This window comes from Myxine glutinosa, chromosome 2, assembly GCF_964187855.1.
Source record: "Myxine glutinosa chromosome 2, kmMyxGlut1.1, whole genome shotgun sequence".
Taxonomy (NCBI): domain Eukaryota; kingdom Metazoa; phylum Chordata; class Myxini; order Myxiniformes; family Myxinidae; genus Myxine; species Myxine glutinosa.
The window spans coordinates 99101576-99122754 of NC_136262.1; the positions used below are offsets into that span (position 1 = coordinate 99101576).

General features: G+C 47.8%; 1 protein-coding gene across 1 annotated transcript; it reads right to left on the reverse strand.

Annotated features, from left to right (window-relative positions):
- Positions 1-16248: 16248 nt before the first annotated feature.
- On the reverse strand, positions 16249-20254 carry LOC137415211 (protein fem-1 homolog C-like). Its single transcript, XM_068100791.2, has one exon. It carries the CDS (start codon positions 19746-19748, stop codon positions 17883-17885), a length of 1866 nt encoding a protein of 621 aa, XP_067956892.1. The 5' UTR covers positions 19749-20254; the 3' UTR covers positions 16249-17882.
- Between the last annotated feature and the right edge of the window lie 925 nt (positions 20255-21179).

A 21179-nucleotide genomic window follows, 5' to 3' on the forward strand; every position in this document is an offset into this window, starting at 1 on the left:
AGGTTTTGGGAATGGGAATGAAGAATGAAGGGAATCTATCTTATTTCACTTGGTGCAATGGAGTGTCATTTTAATGGGAGACAAAGCCTTAACCTAATACACAGAATAAGGAAATAAACTACTGAACAGGGATATTATAGTGTCCTTCATGTATGCTTTATGGAACTAACTACGGGAACGCCCTTTTGACCTTTATACACACTGGAGCAAGGAGGGCTCAGACTAAAGCAATATTCACAACAATTGGTATACAATACAACACAATAAAAAAACTCAATCCTCATATCCGCAACACTGCACCCTCCTCCTCTTAGGCTGCTGGGCCATAGAAGTTCACGGTTCACGTTTCACGGTTCACGCGTGTAAAGAAAAATGGACAAACGTAGTATGACTTGCTCTGGGCCATAGAACGCCTTTCATGTTTCACGTGTCACGTTTCACGCGTGAAAGGCGGAATGAACATGCACACTTTTTCTATGCGTGAAAACGGAGATCTCGGTCGACCTGATTATTTTTAGACTGACATCCGGGCAAAACTTCCGAAACAAAATGGACGACTACCGAGAACAGTTGATCGAGTTAGTGAGAGCAAGGCCCCTGCTGTGGGATCCGCGTGTGGCGGATTACAAAGACAAGGACCAGAAGGCACAAGTTTGGGAGAACTTGAATGGGCGTCTGAATTCACCGACAGGTTAAGGTTTATTGTTTTCGGGTGTGTGCGCGTGTGTGTTTGTTTAATAGTGTGTGTGTGTGTGTGTGTGTCAATGTGTGTGTGTATGTGTGTGTGTGTGTGGTTGTTTAATTGTGTGTGTGTGTGTGTGTCAATGTGTGTGTGTGTGTATATGTGTGTTTGTGTGAGTGTCAGTGTGTGTGTGTGTGTGTGAGAGAGAGAAAGAGAGAGAGAGAGAGAGAGAGAGACAGACAGACATACAGAGTGAATGAGACAGTGATAAAGACAGAGACAGAGTGAGAAGTTGTTCGGTGGAATTCACCACGGGTTTCTCTCAGAAGGAAGTGCTCTCGCCTCCAAATTCTGTGCCTTTTTCTCTTCCTCCGTCTTAGTAGAAGCAGAATGAGGCAATCTTCTTCATCCGAAGAGTCCATGTTGACGGTTACTCGGCCAAAGCAGAACTGGCGCGCAACACGTGAACAGCCAAGCGTGAAATCCTATGGCCCAGGGTCCGATTGTTCACGTGAACGTGAACCGTGAAACGTGAACCGTGAACTTCTATGGCCCAGCAGCCTTAGGCACGTCCCGGGCCTATAACTTTAATTTAGTGCGACACGTAGGTGTAGTTCCCTCTACATTTAACCTGACCCTGAGTGCGACAGTTTTAAAACATAAATAAATATGTCCCGCTGCTCCATTGCACCCTACCTAACAGACTCACGCCCACAGCTAACCGAATTGCGGAATGGTCTTCAAACTATACATTGACGGTGGAGAGCATTATTTACAATTGACGCTACTTTTATTTACAAAACGCAACCCAGGACCTGTGATTGTTCGTTCTGGGGGGGGAGACAGTCTGCTCTGCATCGACGCACCATGAAAGCACCCAAGAAATGCACCAAAGCACCCTCAAGCACCAATCGGTGCACAGTCATCATTGTTCACTGATTAAAAATAAAAACAACAACTCCTAACCCTGCAGGTGGTCTCTTGCTCTTCGGCTCCCTCTGCTGGCTTTTACTATTTTCCAGTTGTTGTCATCTTCCTTTGCTGGCGGCCTATTTGCAATAAAAAATGCACCCAATGTGTCCATTTTTGTTTTATTTATGGCCCACAGGGGGCCGACTAGTGTGGTTCACCTGTGGGGCATCGGTGCCCTGAGATCAAGGTCCGCCAGCAAGATTTCGGGCCTTCATGGCCGGTTCCAGCAGAGGGGCCATGCCCCAACCCATGGGGTCCATAAGTGGTGCTCGGCCACAGACATGTGGTCCATAATGTGGTGCATCGATGCAGGCAGCTGGTTCTGGGAGTTCCGGGCACACAATGGCGGACTCACGCACGCTCCCCTCGGCACCCAGTGGCACACAGGTCATGTGGGAGACAAAAGGGGGACAAGACAGATGAGCGAGGGGCAAGGTCACAAGGGTACACATCAATAAGGCAATGCAAGGTGAAGTGCGTACGGAGAGCGAAGTGAGAAAGCTCGTCCCTACCGTACGTCACCCCCCATCACCTACACTACCCTTGTCCTTACCATATATGTACAAAATCTACACATTACAAATTCGTCACTACTGTCACGTCTTCCCCATATTTCTTCTATACCAAATTCGTTCCCACAATCCATGTAACCAAAATTTGCCATCACCCAATTCATCATCAATCCTCATAAGGAGGAAGAAATGGAACATCAAGCACAATGTCACACCCACGTCATGATGTGTCTCACATTCCAAACATCTGCACAATAAAAATAATAAAACATGGCATGGTGTGGAGTTACGTCACCTCAGGTGAGTGGATGTAGATGGTGCGAGGAGACTTCAATCCTAACTATCCTCTAAATGACTTTAACACACTTTACACTACCCGGGGTCTTTCCCTGCAAATCCATTGGCCCACTTACACTATGGGTTCTAAAAACCAATTCCCATTGACCAAACTGTGGTGCTTCTCAATTTGGGGTCTCACTCCCCCGATTCAACTCCCTGTGCCCTTGCACAATTTCAGGACTGGGGCGTGTAACTCTCCCAGCAGGTCTACCCACCTGCACACCTCCACCACTGCAGTTGCCACCCGAGCTTACCTAGCTCCTCACCCTAACCTATCTAATTGGGGAAGGCCCCTCCTGGCTCTGTCACCCCTCGGTGCCCTCTGGCACTGGGCTACCCGGGTCCGTCCTCCGGATCCTCGGGCCCCATCCACAACAACTCTACCGGCTCCCAGAGCCCACCTGCGGCCTCACCTGGCCGACATCCTCACAGTGGTGGAGTGCCCAAACCAACTACACACACTAACAGGCTACACGCCCAGCCATTTCCACAACACTAATGCACCCATCCAAATACCATTCTTTCACCCGCACCACAGATGCCAATATCCAACCACAATTTACCTATACCCTCTACCTAACACTTACACTACCCTCCCCGGGTATTCGTGATGGGGGTCCATCCTTCCCCCATTCACACCTTCGCACCATCCACTCCACTCCATAGTTTCCACCATACTCACTCCACGACCATCCATTCCAATACTCCATATATTCCATACCATTTATTCCATACAACCATTCTCCATTCACCTGTAGTTGCACACCTGTGCAATCTTACCTGGTGCCACCTGCACCCTCCTTCCTTCCTGGACCATTTGGTCAACACAACACACATCACCATCACTCAAACACTGCTCCATACACCTGTCCAGATGCACACCTGTGCAATCACACCTGTTCACCATACACACGGCATCATCTACTCTACCTGTTGCCCTGCTAACTTAGTGCTCCCCGTCTTCCCTTTAAACTAAGCACATACCACGTCATTATCATCCACTCTAATCTACCTGCATCCCCACTACCGGTATCATTGTCACTAACTAATCTTAACGTTACCTATTGTCATCTTCTCTAGATCCCTACACATTATCCAAACCCTCCGGGCTAGTTTTCACTGCCAAACCCCATAAATCTAGTGCTCCTTTGCCCCCTCTGCGAGGGATGACAGAGTTGCCATCCCACCACATCGGGCATCTCTCACTATAAATTTTGCTCGTCCAAATTCAACAAATCAAAAATTTGCCAATCACTACCCATCATCTGCCAATCCTTACTGCCAATCATTCTACCAATCATCAAATTTTGCTTTGCAATTTCGGGTCCAAACCACTATCCTCGTCACCAGTCTACTCACTAGTGCCTCTCGGTGCGCCAATTCGTTTCCAAAGCTCGGCTTCGTACAGCCGAGCAATGAATGCGGGTTCTTTGGTGCCGGCGGTTGGATGCGTCCGACACTCGGTGAAGGGAAGGAGGTTTACCCGGGCCGAGATCCCACACACCACCTCGGCACAGAGCCGTCCAATGGCCCGATCTCGACCTGCCGGAATGCCTCAACAAAAAGTGGTCGCCATGACGACCCTTCCTATCGGGCTGCCCGCTCCGCCTAGTGGAGCACGGACGCGGCCGTTCAAAGCGAGGCCCAGCGTGGATCGCGTACGGCGGTTCTTTCGAAACCGCCGTGGTTCGGATCCCCGCTGGTCCTCGCGGCACGCGAAGCTGCTCGGCGCGCACCGAGGGCCCGATTCGGCTAAATGTCATTCTAACCGCTAACCCGGTTACCGTCGATGCTTCACCTGCATGCTCACACGCATACGCTACCCCTTTCACCCTCACCGAGCTCGGTGCTCCAACGCCGCCCGTACACCCCCGCGTACTTCGCTATTGCACTCGTTCTTTCGCTCACAGACTTGGTCACACACCTGACCAGTGACCACCGCACACCTTTGCACACACTCGTCGTTCGCACACCTCACCAACACACCCCTTCGCGCCCCCTCCTCGGTCACCTCCTCTGTGACAATCACAGGTGTGCTCTCACTTGCACACCCAACCACGTGCCTCACTACCAACTCAAGTGTGCATTCCCACACACGCCCTACCATTCCAGGTGTGCATCCTTTCATTCCAGGTGTACATCCTCTCACCTGTCACAACCAACTCACGCTCCGTGTCACTCTCACTACTCTTACCTCCACTCTCGGTCGCGCATTCACCCTTACTCTTGACAGCGCACTCTTTCCTCATGCACCCGTCCTTTACACACCTTTCTCACGCATCCTCTTGCGCACACTCTCCCGTTACTTCCTCCGTAACACTCACCACAGGTGTACACTTTCTTGTTACATCCTCTGGAACACTCCTCACTACGCGCTTCCATGTGCTCCCTCGCACACGCGCTACGACCAACTCACTCGCGACAGCACACTCACTCCTCGGCGCGCACTTTTTCCTCACACACCCCATGGTCGGACATTCTCGCACACCTCTTCCTTCGCACACCGTACCTGTCGCACACTTCACCAACGGCCTCTCACGAACACCCGGATCCAAATCAACCCCCAAGCCGACTGAAGCTCCCCTCACATCATATACATTTCCACGTATATCGCCACTCACCTTGGCACCTCGTCTCCGCACCTCCTTCACCACCTGCAAACTCTTTATTTGGTTAGTGAGCACAACATCACGATTTGAGCACCGACCTTGAACATATTCCATCACCTCCTCCTGTATTTCTCTCTTAGTTTCTGTCCGTCCCTTCTTAATTTCACTCACCCCTTCTTCCACCTCCTCTAATTTTTCCTTTACCTCCTTCATCTCCCGGTGCGCCCACTATCTCTTCCTCTAACGCCACTTTAACCGTTTCTATGTGCGTCCTTACCTCTCGGTCCTTCGTTTCCATTACTTCTGTCACCTCTTCCAACTTCTTCGTCAATCCCTCATGTACCATCTGACATTCCTTCTGTGTCGCTATTAATTCATTTTTTATGTCTTTTTGTGTCGCTTTTAACCCCCCGATTATTGCAGTGTTCTTTTCCACTTGGTCTACGAGTTCCTTTTGTCCCACTGTCAGCTGTTCTACTCCCCTCGTCAGACCCTCTATTCCCCCTTGTAACCTCGCCGTATTATTCCTCACCTCTTTCTCCATACGCTTTTCACCTCGCTTTACCTCCTCGCGTACCCCCGAGACCTCCTCACTTACACCTCGTCGTATCTCCTCTTTCATCTCCTCCATCTCTTTTGTAGAGGCCACCCTCATCTGTCCTAATTCATCCCTCTGAGCATCCAATTTACTTTCTAACCCGATTTTCACCTCCTCTATCTGGTTCCCCATCTGTTTGATTTCTCGGGCGGATTGCTCCCCTATTTCCCGCAATTTGCCTTCCATTCTATCTTCTAGCCCCCTTAACCCATTTTTCACCCCCTCTATCTGATTCTCCTGGGCAGCCATTCTATTTTCCACCCCCATTAACCCATTCTTTACCTCTTTTATCCCATTGTCTAACCCCTCAAATTTATTGTCTGTCTTCCCAATTTGGGCACTGGTACCCCTCGCTTCGTCCCTCATTACCCCCAATTGCACACCCATTTATCTTTGCTCTCGGGTGGACTTATCACTTTGGGCATCCATTTTTGCCATCATTTGAATCATAAAGACTCGCATGTACTCTGGCATCTCTGGCTCGGCTGCCGCGACCACGTGCGCAGCGCAATTTGGTGCTGCTACGGTCACGGGCGCTGCAAAATTTGGTGCCGCTACAACCACGTGCGCGATGGCTCCATTTTGTGTGCCTGAAACCTCCTCAACCACATTGCCAATGTTCTCCTCCTCTCTTTCCTCCACATACCTTTCCCCGAGGTCGTGGGTCGATTCTACCCCGTCTATCTCTCCCACCGACATCCCGTCGCCTTGACCAGCCATGGCGCGATTTCAAAATTCGGGTTTTTCTTTAAAACACAAATTTTGGCAGCTCGTAATTTTGAGCGCGTTAAGCGCGCTTTGGGTCCGATCCCACTCCTACCAATTGTTACGGCCCGCGGATAAGGATGTTGTTTGCCGAGCGGAGGCACCGTGGCCGAACAGTTTTCCCCGACTAAACCCGATTCCCGAACGTTGGCCGGATCGCGCCACAGATATTCAATTTGAAAACCTCTAAAGCGACCGAATGTAAAGAGGAAGAAGAAGACGTACAGAAGAGAAACGGGATTTATTATTTACACACACAAGCAAAAGGAGCAGTCAAAGTTATATACAGGGAACATGGAAAAAGCAGGTGACACAGTCAAAATACTAGCTTATACAAACTTAATTAAATACCCAGGACAGAACAAACAGAACAAACTCACGTACACAAGAAGGATGGAATGGCAGGAATGAATGCTGGAAGGAGATGGTTCGGGCTTGATCCCGCACGGGACGTCGGCTGGACCTCGACGGCCACCGCTATCTGGTCCCCACGGGGTAACGGTTTGAAGCTGCCTGGTGGAGTCAACGCTGCTTGTGGAGCCAAAGCTGCTTCTCTGGCTCACCTCAGGACGCGTCTGCCGTCTCTGGCGCAACTGCTTGTAATTGACCTTGAACCTTCTCTCCCTTCAAAGCTCATCTGGATCTTCTCACGCAGTACCTTGCGCGCGCGCTTTTATAACGCCTCTGGCGATCAAGCCGCCGGCCTTCAGGACACGCCCATCGGTGTGCTCACCTCGGCCCTGGTTGGTCGCGTGACCCTCTGGCTCCGCCCTTGATGACGACGGGCGGGCACGCCTTTCTTCCCCGACCCAAGCACATGTTCAATGGTGGTTTTGGAGGGGATGTAATATTGGCAATCGAGGCTTGGCCATGACGAAAGGGGAAATGGAGGTTTTGGGAATGGGAATGAAGAATGAAGGGAATCTATCTTATTTCACTTGGTGCAATGGTGTGTCATTTTAATGGGAGACAAAGCCTTAACCTAATACACAGAATAAGGAAATAAACTACTGAACAGGGATATTATAGTGTCCTTCATGTATGCTTTATGGAACTAACTACGGAAACGCCCTTTTGACCTTTATACACACTGGAGCAAGGAGGGCTCAGACTAAAGCAATATTCACGACAATTGGTATACAATACAACACAATAAAAAAACTCGATCCTCATATCCGCAACACTATATATATATATATATATATATTTTCTGTTTGTTAATAAACACATCCTTAGGTTTTATAGAACTTCTAATTAACTAACTCACATACCAACACCAATTAATACGCAGACATGCAAAACTACCAATACCTTGACAGCTCACTTGTGTAAAAAATGACACAATAAATGAAGCAACAACTTTAAAAGGAAATGAAACATCTCAAACTGCAGTTACAAACAGGGACAACCAGATGTGAGAGCATACCCATCATTTAGCTGAGGAGTTTAATCAAAAGATCAAAATTCAGTTGATCTTTACATCATTATACATACGTGTACCAAGTTTGAATTAGATCCCTCCAGCTGTTTTTTCTTTTTTTTCTTTTGTATACAAGATCGAGGCTCGTGTAAGAGCTAACATTGATCACAAAAAGACAAACCGACACATAAAACACAAAACATATGATAAAGGGAGTGGGAGACAAGATGGGGAGAGAGAGGGAAGCACACAAGTACAACATTTGAGAGCAGGGACATCCACACTGCTAGGACTTCCAGGAAAGAAGTCGGTATTTCAGAAAAGTGGATCTGGGGTGAATTAACAGGGGTAGAAAAAAAGCACGGTTTGCGATGGGGAAAGATAAGAGATGGTGGTGAATAAGCTGTTTTAAATACCTGGAGGGACGAGTGAGATTGAAGAGAGTGAGGGAGTTTGTTCCAGATGCGGGAGAAAAGACGAATGAAAGAGTGAAGGTGAGCAGAGAGTCTTGATTTTGGCAGTTTAACTATAAGAGGGTTGCAGGCACATATTGTGCGACCTGCAGGAATATTTGGGGGACAGAGCCCAGAGAGAGCTGGGGGGGCAAGGCCGGAGAGGAGTCGGTAGAAGACAGAAAGACCACCAACCTGCCTGCGGTGAGTGAGTGAAAGGCCCTCGGAGCTAGCTTCATCGTGGGAGATTCCAATGATTCTGTTCTCAAATTATAAACCTATTACAGACTTTGACCTTTGACCTCTTGACCCCAAAATCAAATCAGTTCATCTTTGCATCATAATACATACTTGTACAAACTTTGGCCTGAGTGCCATCACTGGTTCCCAAGTTATCGCGGTAACAGGACTTTTACCTAACATGACCTGACCTTTGACCTCGTGGGCCCAAAATCGAATCAGTTAATCTTTACCTCATCATACATATCTGCACCAAGTTTGACTAATATCCCTTTAGCCGTTCTCAAGTTATCGCGGTAACGAAAACCTATCACGGACGGACGGACAACCCAAAAACATAATGCCTGCGGCGACTTTGTCGGTGGAAGCATAAAAATGAGAACAGAAAGGAGAGATGGAGGAAAAATAATCAAATAAATCATGCATAATGCACGCGTATACACACACACACACACACACACACACACACACACACACACACACACACACACACACACACACACACACACACACACACACACACACACACACACACACACACACACACCTCCTTTTGGTAAAAAGATACATGAACACCACCACCTCAAACTGGTTAAAAAGAAGAGCAAGAACAATATGAGGAAGAAGAATAAGAATAAAACCACTCCTTTCTCATCTTCAGATGCATCTGGGTGGTCAAGGCAGTTTTTCCTTGACCATGAGACAGAAGCCTGGATAGGTCACCACTCCAATGTCACCGAGTAGAAACAGGGACGGTGAACTGTACCACTTAAAAATATCATTGTAAACAGGTTCAACTGGCTGCACCACCTCAAACTGCAGTTACAAACATAGACAATAAACAGCACACCCCTCACACTGAATGCTTTTTACCCTGTGCTCACGAAGCGAAAAGCCAAGTGAAGCAATCGGTTACGTACATGTGCTGTATGCCGTACGTGTGCCGTGTGCCGTGTCTGCATTTGAAAAATTCATTTTCTCGGCAACCGTTGGTCCGATTGACATGAAATTTTTACCGTAAGAGCACCTCTGCCTGTAGATTTTTTTTTGCTGATAATTATGACGTCATAAGTCATGTGATACGGACGCCATCTTGGAAAAACGTTACACTTCTATATCTCCCAAACCACTTAATGGAAAAAATTGAAACATGGCTCATTGTCAACTACACCGTATGGGGAATAATACATGTTAATGATGATGTCATAGGTGCCTCCATTATGACGTCATAATTCGACAATTACAACGTTTGATCTGATCAGTATGAAAAAAAAAATTCCTCTGCAACTGTTAGTCCGATGAACACTAAATTGTCAGAATATGAGCGGCTCCTCCTGTAGAATTGTTCTAATGATAATAATTATGTCATAGGTCACGTGGTACAGGGGCCATCTTGGAAAAAAAATGGAAGGCTCATTGTCAAATACTCCCCTTGGGGAATAAGATATGTTACTGATGATGTAATTGGTGCTGTAATTATGACGTCATAATTTGACAGGGACAACGCTTAACCTGATCAGTTTGAAATTTATTGAGCGTAATCTATGCAACAATTATATTAGAGAATATAAATTTATGATGTTATTGCTCACGTGGTCTGACGGCCATATTGCATTAAAGGAAAAAAAAAAACGTTCAAAAACAGAAGAGTTGGCTCGCACCAAGTTGACTGTGCAGGGTAGGTATTCGACGAATACCATCTAGTTGTCAACGACAACATACTGAACCATTTAAAACTGTATTTACAGTTTACTAAAGTCACCACCCCCCCAAAAAACGAACAAACTCAAAAACCAAGACTCAATTCTCATCAAGACATTTGGTTTTTGTCACGTTTGTCAATTACTACATATGCAATGTGGTGTTAGCCGTAGCCGGGCCTGTTTGATACTTTAGTTGAAGAGGATAGCATGACCTGGGTGTGGATACCAGTTAGCAATAAATTTAAGTATTAATTTTTTTTTCAATAAATTCCACATTCCTGTGCCACCTTCAGTCGAACGTCAGGCATTGACAGAAGGTGCGTGAATGACTCGCACAAAAACCGGACCCAGTCTGAATGTTGATATATCCAGTCAATGGCGAAACTGCAAATGGGGAATCCACGAATGTCACGGATGGAAACCCCTACGTCATTTCCTCATTTTGCTTAAAACTCAATATCTCTATATTTTCATTTCAAACAGCATCATTCATCATTCCAATCACAAATTAGTGCTATAGTATTTATATATCAAAATATAATGTTAAATCACAATTGTATTGAGGTATTATCAAACCAGAAAACAGTCATCATCTGTTCACTTCCGGATTCAGGAGCAAGGTCCGTGTCAATCACATCTCAAAATAATAATTGTATTAAGGAATTTCTGAAACCTCCTACCTACCTTACGACACCTGCTGGGACCCCAAAACATTCCACAGAAGGTTATTGCATTTCCTTTTAGTAAAATATGCAACAGTAATGGTTACTAAACACACCCACCCTGTCACACATGACCAGATCCTCACCTTTGATTGGTGGACGTTTGTGAGGACATACATACGTACACCGGACGGACAAACAAATGCTGTTCCAGATGGCATTGCCCAAGGGCTACGCCGTAAAAATAATCCGGACCATATGACCCATCCAACACGTGACATTAGTTCTTCGTTCAATCTAAATAAGTTGTTCCTCGATCATAAACTGATCAGACAGACAGACCGACATGACCCAATTGCTTAACCCCACTTTTCGCTTCGCGTGCGTGGGGTAACAACTACACCGGTTCACTGGCGGTCTGCCTATTACATATGCATTTGTGAATGTTTTGTGGCAGCATTTATATGAACACGCAACCTCCGATTGCATTTTGAAAATGAAATGGAAGCATAATCCACATACGCAGTTTAGTTTGCCCCGTTCGCTGACCGATGCCAATTGGATTCGGGAAAATAGTTCACCGTGTATACTTGCCGGTCATAAAAAGGAATACAAATAAACAAGCAATTTTAAAAACAGCCACGACTTGTGGACGATTGGCTGATGTCAAATTTTGGGACAACCATGTGCAAGACGTCACCACATCCACACAGGTTGGTGGGAGATGGTCACGTGCCTTCGCTGCAAAAAATTCTGCAGTTTTCATCAAAGGATACAAATGCAAGTTCTTGACAAAGACGGTGAGTGATTCCTGCTTTTCTTTTTGAAAATTTCTGCAATTCAAAACAAACGTTTACTTGGCAATGTAAAATAGCAAACTACAAAAGAGAAAGTCCTAACAAACGGTTTCGAAACAAACATTTCAGTTACAGGAACAAGAGGCAAACCATTTTTTAAGCCGTTGTGATTTGGGCACCAAATGGGTGACTGGCAACATGTGCCTCTGCCATTGTGTGAGGCAGGCGCAAGTGGCACAGCGTCGAGAGGGGGTTGGGGCAAAGTGAGTCAGTGTGACATTCCAAACTTGATATAGAAATGCGGTAGATGGATTTTATCCTTATAATGGCCTTCCATAAAATGCCTTCCTTTCCACTGAAACTCTGACGGTTCAGCGTGAAATGATTTGGCATGGACCAAATTTTTTTTCCTTTAAACAGAATATATGTGGGGGTTGGTATCGTTATTTACTTATGCAGTTCAGCCAAGTAGGGCCCGACTTCTGTTGACATTCATGATCAGATTTCTCAAAACATCACTATTCTGTATGGCTTCCCGAAATGCCGACAGAGAGACCTTCCTTGCAGACTTTAAGCACCAGACAAGACAAGACTCTTGCAGGACTCGGGTCCCTTGTAAAGCAACAAGCCAGCCAGGACTCGGGACCCTTGTAAAGCAACAAGCCAGCCAGGCCTCGGGACACTTGCAAAGCAACAAGTCAGCCAGGACTCGGGACACTTGCAAAGCAACAAGTCAGCCAGGACTCGGGACCCTTGTAAAGCAACAAGCCAGCCAGGACTCGGGACACTTGCAAAGCAACAAGTCAGCCAGGACTCGGGAACCTTGTAAAGCAACAAGCCAGCCAGGACTCGGGACACTTGCAAACCAACAAGCCAGCCAGGACTCGGGACCCTTGTAAAGCAACAAGCCAGCCAGGACTCGGGACACTTGCAAAGCAACAAGTCAGCCAGGACTCGGGAACCTTGTAAAGCAACAAGCCAGCCAGGACTCGGGACACTTGCAAACCAACAAGCCAGCCAGGACTCGGGACCCTTGTAAAGCAACAAGCCAGCCAGGACTCGGGACACTTGCAAAGCAACAAGCCAGCCAGGACTCGGGACCCTTGTAAAGCAACAAGCCAGGCAGGACTCGGGACCCTTGGAAAGCAACAAGCCAGTCAGGACTCGGGACACTTGGAAAGCAACAAGCCAGCCAGGACCCGGGACCCTTGGAAAGCAACAAGCCAGCCAGGACTCGGAACCCTTGGAAAGCAACAAGCCAGTCAGGACTCGGGACACTTGCAAAGCAGGAAGCCAGCCAGGACTCGGGACCCTTGTAAAGCAGCAAGCCAGCCAGGACTCGGGACCCTTGTAAAGCAACAAGCCAGTCAGTACTCGGGACACTTGCAAAGCAACAAGCCAGCCAGGACTCGGGACCCTTGAAAAGCAACAAGCCAGCCAGGACTCGGGACACTTGCAAAGCAACAAGCCAGCCAGGACTCGGGACCCTTGTAAAGCAACAAGCCAGCCAGGACTCGGGACACTTGCAAAGCAACAAGCCAGTCAGGACTCGGGACCCTTGGAAAGCAACAAGCCAGCCAGGACTCGGGACCCTTGGATAGCAACAAGCCAGCCAGGACTCGGAACCCTTGGAAAGCAACAAGCCAGTCAGGACTCGGGACACTTGCAAAGCAAGAAGCCAGCCAGGACTCGGGACCCTTGTAAAGCAGCAAGCCAGCCAGGACCCGGGACCCTTGTAAAGCAACAAGCCAGTCAGTACTCAGGACACTTGCAAAGCAACAAGCCAGTCAGTACTCGGGACCCTTGCAAAGCAACAAGCCAGTCAGTACTCGGGACCCTTGTAAAGCAACAAGCCAGCCAGGACTCGGGACCCTTGTAAAGCAACAAGCCAGTCAGTACTCGGGACCCTTGCAAAGCAACAAGCCAGTCAGTACTCGGGACCCTTGTAAAGCAACAAGCCAGCCAGGACTCGGGACCCTTGTAAAGCAACAAGCCAGTCAGGAATCTGGACCCTTGTAAAGCAACAAGCGAGTCAATACTCGGGACCCTTGCAAAGCAACAAGCCAGCCAGGACTCGGGACCCTTGTAAAGCAACAAGCCAGCCAGGACTCGGGACCCTTGTAAAGCAACAAGCCAGTCAGGACTCGGGACCCTTGCAAAGCAACAAGCCAGCCAGGACTCGGGACCCTTGTAAAGCAACAAGCCAGCCAGGACTCAGGACCCTTGCAAAGCAACAAGCCAGTCAGGACTCGGGACCCTTGCAAAGCAACAAGCCAGTCAGGACTCGGGACCCTTGCAAAGCAACAAGCCAGTCAGTACTCGGGACCCTTGTAAAGCAACAAGCCTGCCAGGACTCGGGACCCTTGTAAAGCAACAAGCCAGCCAGGACTCAGGACCCTTGTAAAGCAGCAAGCCAGCCAGGACTCGGGACCCTTGCAAAGCAACAAGCCAGCCAGGACTCGGGACCTTTGCAAAGCAACAAGCCAGTCAGTACTCGGGACCCATGGAAAGCAACAAGCCAGCCAGGACTCGGGACCCTTGTAAAGCAACAAGCCAGCCAGGACTCAGGACCCTTGTAAAGCAACAAGCCAGTCAGTACTCGGGACCCTTGCAAAGCAGCAAACCAATCAGGACTTGGGTCCCTTGCAAAGCAGCAAGCCAATCAGGACTCGGGTCCCTTGCAAAGCAGCAAGCCAGTCAGGACTTGGGTCCCTTGCAAAGCAGCAAGCCAGTCAGGTCTCAGGACAGTGAAAAAAGCTTTGATGAAGTCAGAATCAGCAAGTCAGAAATTAAGCAGCTCATACATTGTATGCATCCTCAGATATGGGACAATAACTTTCATGCAAAACTCAAGAGAATGTAAACAGTACAAACTAACTGTTTGGTCATAAGAAGATGAAAACGCCATTGACGTTATCAATAAGCGTAGCGCTGGTAGAATGGCCTTGAGAGACGCACACTCGCCTATAGGCTGTCCAGGCTTGGTTTGAATCGCAGCCCAGCTATAAAATGTCACCCCGGTGCTTCCCAGGTAAGGCATTGCATTACTAATTGTGCCTCCTATCCCAATTCCACACCCCTCCCCCCTCCCCAGATGGACATTAAATTGGGTACCCCATTTGCCGGCATTAGTTGGTGGATGTAAAAGACTCCAACGGTGTCCTTCGTGAAGAGTTGGCGAGTTATGACCGGCAACCTGAACAAATTCCAAATTCCTACCCTGCCCTACAGAGGGAATTGCATCAGCGGCACAGCCATGTCCCTCAGCCAATGATGCTACCTCGCATCTTTGTGCTGCAAACGAAAGAACAAGAACAAGACCAAGAATCGTTAGTTATCAAAACCCAGAATTGTAAATAAATCTGCAATGGGGTTTCGAGCACAGTTCCTTTCACAACTCGGTTAATAACCAGCAAGCCTTTGTTACCTTGTGAACTAGTAAACATTACATTTGTACCAAAAAAACACCAATCAGTAAGGAAAAACAAGTGAGTGCATGGCTTCTCCAAAAACCTGGCTCACAATCTGTATTTAAAAAAAAAAAAAAACACCTTTAGAGGCCATTTTTCCCCGCAAAGCGGGGGTTGGCCTTTTTCGGGGACCGTGGTTGTTGTTGTTTTTTGGTCCCCTTTTTGGAGCAATGTTTTACGGCCGGATGCCCTTCCTGCCGCCAACCCTGTTTGTCGCCTTTTACGACACGCAGGGAATCTGTATATGGCACAATAATGACCAAAATGAACTGGACCTGGAAATTTGGCTTTTGTCCACCAACCTAGCCTAGGACGACATGGAACATCCCCAATGAGGGCAACAACAGGACGTGGGGGGGATAGGTGAGAAAGGTGGGGGTGGGATAAGCATTCCATACAGGGCAGCTTGGCTATGCTCGAGATAACGGCACAAGCAAGATGGGGAACCTGGGCAACAAGTAAACAAGGCTGGACGAACCAACAAAACAGCATGCTGCCTGCAGTGCCCTTCCGATAAGGACATCTTGGGAGTCATAAGTCGTTTTAACTTGACCATGAGGCACCATTTTAACTACCCTGGCAGGAACAAGGCACAAAGGTAGGTAGGGAAGTTGGCAGGGCAAATGCAACCACTTATTACAGGTAAAAGGTTCGTCATGAAAGTTTACAGATTCCATACTTGCATCACTAAGTGCAAGGTAAAGGTGTGAAAAGGAAACCCAACAAAGCTGTCGCCAACGGATAATATTCAAGCAAGTAAAATATTTGTGCTGAACATCGAGTTAAATGGATTTGAATTTTTTTTTTTTCCAGGAAATGAATCTTTAGAAAAGCCTGTTGGGAGCAATGAAAATTTATGAGTAGTTGAACAAAGTTAAAGAGCGGCAAAAACAAGTGGCCACTAATCATACAAAGTTATTTTCAGGAAAATCCTCAGAGGACAAAAAAGTTTCAAAGGAGGTGCAAAGTGCAGATAATATCATGGAGGAAATGAATAAATAAGGAAATAAAAGCCATTACAACCACATCCAAATGTTTTGTTTACTAAATGCATAGTTTTTTGTTGTTGTTGTTTTTTGTTTTTTAACTTCCATCCACAACAGTTCATGAAATATACACTTTTGCTGCATAACCACCCCTGCCCCCCCCACAAAAAACCAGCAACCATCAACCAAAATGAACACATGCCATAATCACCATCGGCTGATGAAAAACAAAAAGCCAAATGTACAGAAAACAAAAGATTAAAAGGAGTTTCCTCAAACGGTTCACTGGAACTTTCATCAAATTCACAGATTTACACTGACGTCAGGAGGATCTCTGTGCCTGCGGATTCGAACCAAAGTCTCGGGCTCGAGCAGAGGCCGCAAAAAACGGGCCTCGCACACGGGCGACTCGGGTTTCCGCTGCATGCGGCCCCCGTATTGCAATTCCTCGTGGTAATTTAAGTGACGTGCATAAATGTTTTTAATCAGGGATATTTAAAATAGCTCCTCTTACAGTGGCAAGACAGCAACGTTACACCAGCCATTTGGAGAGCTCGTTTAAGGCTGCCGATAAACATCAAAATTTCAATCATCATGATAGTGTAAACAGCACCACCCTACGCACTCCCCGCACCCATAAACATCCCCATTCGCTAGCTGATAATGTCGATTTGAGAGGAGAGGGTGGAGGAGAAGGTTGATAAAATGGCTAAAATGACATGTTCCAAACATCAATGTGCAATTCGTACAAAAAACGCCAACTAAACATGAGCCAGCAAGTAAAGCGATATGTGGAGCTTCAAAATGTTGCGAAAACTGTGTTGAACTACAAGCACAGAACAGTCAAAAACCATGAACGGATCAAGGGAGGTTTTGTGCAAATACTACATCGGATCAAAAGTCAAATCACCATAGAACTGCCAGAACATGAAGAAACTCACAAACATGTGATGCATTAAATTAATGAGGACATATCTACTCATTTGATCATAAACTCTGTACAGCCAAGGCCGCTCATGGGCCAGTTAGCACATACATCTCAAATCGACATTTTAACCGAGACATTGTGAACCCCCCAATGGATGATCATGAAATGAACCTTTGGATGGATTCCCAGTGACTAGATTATGTAAGTGTATGCTGTTCTTGGAGAATGAGGATTTAGTCTCTCGCTGGTGAAGGCAGACAGGTAGGGCAATGGATGAAATCAACAAGAGTTCAATTCGGGTATGCTAAGCCACCGTGGGAAGTGAGGCGAAGCTGAAGTTTCGGACATTCACCTTTGCTCTGACGAAGGGCTCACGCCTGAAACGTCAGCTTCTCTTCGCTTCCTGAGACGGTTAAGCATTCCACCAGTAAACTTCCTGCTAACTTCATCCATTGCATGTTATCAATTGCAAAATAATTCAAAACAGTCAATATCTCACATAATTCTGCAAAAATTACTTTTACTTTACTGTTTTATTTGTTTGTTTATTTGTTTGTTTTTGTAACTCCAACAAATGATACATTTGATGATGAAAAAAAAAAACTGTTGTGCAAGTGCGACTGACTGGTCCAACAGCTACCCTCATGACTCTCCAAACACCACCCCTCCAAACACGACCCCTCCCAACACTAACAACCGATCAGAGCAAACAGCGAACGGCGGGTCCATCCAAGTTTCTCAAGCAGCTTAGTGCAGTTGCACAAAAGCTTCCAGCTGCACGGGTACATGCCCGCGACACTCTATTTTGTGTGAAACAATAGCACGTGCAGCCAAACACTGCAGTGTCATGTGCATGAAGGGCAGTACAAGGTTTTTCGCAATCTCCTTCTCGCTCAACAAGTCAAATGGGGCACGGTGCGCATCGTTCACCATGTCAAAGTGAGCACCTGCCGCCAGGAGAACATTCATGATGTCAGGATGGTTGTTTTGCGCTGCAATGTGCAGCACCGTATTCCCTTCGGAGTCACGCGCCTCCATGTCAGCACCACATTCGAGCAGCAACTCGGCGACTACCGCTGAAGGAAACTTGCACACTGGATATCGGCCGACCGCGGTCGTCTCCTTGTCCACGGCCAAGTGTAACGGGCCATAACTGTTGCGACCGCGTGGGTCCAACCGCACCAGTCGGTGTACAGTACGCTTCTTCATCACATCCTGCTCATCATCGCAGGCGACCTTCTCAAGGAGACAGACCAAGTGAAGGATGATGCAGAGCGCCTTGTGGAAGGGGCTGTGCTCCCGGTCAGCCACAACACCGGCCTGAGCCACATGCTTCAGCCCACGCTCGATCTCATGCACGCTCTTGGTCAGGATACCCAAAAGATCAGCAAAGGCAACTACGGTACCCAAAAGACCCTTGGCACGGTCCTGAAGCATGAATGAAAAGAGCTCTGCAAAAGAGAGAAGGCTGCTGGCAGTCATAGGGCTAAGAGGGTCGAGGTGAGTTTGCTGCATGTCGAGGGCATACTTCCACAGCTTGATGCATCGTTCAAAGTTTCCCGAGTCGGCGTACACTGCACCGCGGTAGCGGATGTAGTAGGACGTGTCGGGGTGAGATGGACCCAGAACACGCTCCCGGATAAGCAGCGCTTGCGTACGCATTTCATCGGGATCGGCAATAAGGGCATCGAGCTCCTCCAGCGTCGTGACCTCACGAGCATAGTCATACGCGGGGATGAGGTTCTGCGACTCGGGTTTGCGAATGACGTTCGTGCGATCACTGTGTCGCATGTCCATGGCTTTCTTCCAATAACGCAGTGCTGTGAGCAAGTCGCGTTTCTTGTCGACAAAAGTCGCACCCAGTAGTTCGAGCGCATCGATGCGCTCCTCCTTGACCGTTTGTGGGTTATGGATGAGAAACTCGACGATGTTGGTGTGGCATGTGACACTGGCTGCCATCAGTGGCGTCATACCATACCCGTCCTTCTCCATGAGTGCTTTGTATTTGAGCAGCAACTTCATTATCTCCAGGCTACCAGACTCTGCACAGTCATGTAGTGCGGTGTTCCCCTTGACGCTCTTTCTATTAACATCAGCACCACGCTCCAGGAGATAGCGGGCAATGTCACGGTGACCTTTGTAGCAGGCTATCATAAGGCACGTGTGCCCATGGCGGTTAGCCACCTCCAGATCTGCGTGATGCTCGACCAGGTACTTCACAATATCCAAGTGGCCATCGAAGCAGGCAGCACGGAGAGGTGTGGAGTTGGTGAGAGTTGTGTTGTTGACAGATGCGCCATGGCTCAGTAAGGCCTTAACAACTGACAGATGACCAGCAGCTGATGCAGCCCACAGTGGAGGTGCCCCTTCTATGGTCTCACCATCAAAACTGACCGAACCGCCCAATTCTATATCGGCACGGCAGTGTTCCAGTAGGTACAAGACCACGTCAAGATGACCATACCGAGATGCAGCCAGCAGAGGTGTCGAGCCGCTGGTCTTTTCGCCCACCAAAGCACGCACTTCAGACGTGGGCTTATCTCGTAAAAGCCTTTGCATGAGGCGTAGCTTGCCATCCCGAGCTGCATTGAACACCGCTGTACGGATGTCCATGATGATATCGACCCCCTACCTGCCCAATCCTAAACAAAACCAGGCTTGGTTGAGAAAAGCAAACTCTGGCATTGGCTCGCCCTTCCTTCTGGGCCTCTTCCTTATATTAAAAGCTTCAAATACACCAGCCTTCTCTGGACCGGGCGTCACAGATTCAGGTAAACGTCACAGAAATTCTTCGTCTAACCGAATCTAAGCCCGATCCACCATCCGGCACTCATTTGGCCGAACCCTACACAGGCCCAGGCCTTGCATCGATGTCGCTCCACAAACCATTCGCACCCCACACCCACTACCTCGGTCGGTGTGAGCTCGATGCGCCGCGCTGCAGCCTTCGCCAACGTCCCTCTGTGCGGATCTTTCGGGTGAACGTCGCCAAAGCGGTCGCTGTCACGACCCGTTTCTCCCGGCAGTTTGAACCGGCCTATTCGACACACTATTTGCCAAGAATAGCGGCCGCGAAGCCCCCGAAACACCCACAGTTCGACACCCGTCCTTCCGTGAAAGAAACCACTCCCACATGACGCCGTGACACAAAGCCACGCCCACAAGACGCCTTTCGCGATTCCACAACTCTGCCTAGACCACGCCCACTCAGGGACACGGCCTTTCTCGATCCACAACGCTGCCTGGATCATGCCCACCCATGGTTCGCGGACACGAAACACCGCCCATACGCAGATTCCCATCAGCTAAGGATCCCACCCACAGTTTCACCCACACAAAATCACTCCTCCGCAAATAGTCTCCGCCTAACCCAAGCCTTTTGCGGCAACACCAAAAACATAATTGTCGTTGCATTTTAAGCGGTGTATTAGATAGAAGGTACTGTTCTGCACGGCAGCCTCCCATATTTATACTTTCCCATCTCTGAGTAAATAGGCTAACTAAATATTACAACGATATTGTTACATCTTATTTGACTATTATATATATTTATAGGTTTCATCGAGGTTTGAAACGTGCCCTGTCCCACCTCCGTTTCAAGATCGAACTACGGAGAGAATGAGGTGGCCGAACAGCCGTCATTTTGTACATAAATATGTGAGGTAAACATCGCTGCAATTAGTTTTTTCAAACATGTAACATTTTCATTCGTAAACAACTGCTGGCTCATTAAATACCTACCGTCATATAAACGGACTTAATGACGCACTGACGTACTGACGTCTCGTACTGACGTCTGTTTTGAGTCTGAGAAGCTGGCGGTGCGAACACCAGCCGAGTAGTACCACAGATGAAAAAAATTATTCTTATTTCATTTTATTACATATCTTAAGCTTTTCATTTTGAAGAATCGCATTTTCTTTTGATTGCAGTTATGGCGTCGTCATTTTAATCGTCTGCAAAAAAAAAAGAAGAAGCAATCACATGCCGAAGGAATACACGTCACGTCAATGACGTTTGGCCACGCCCTGTGTGACTGGCCAC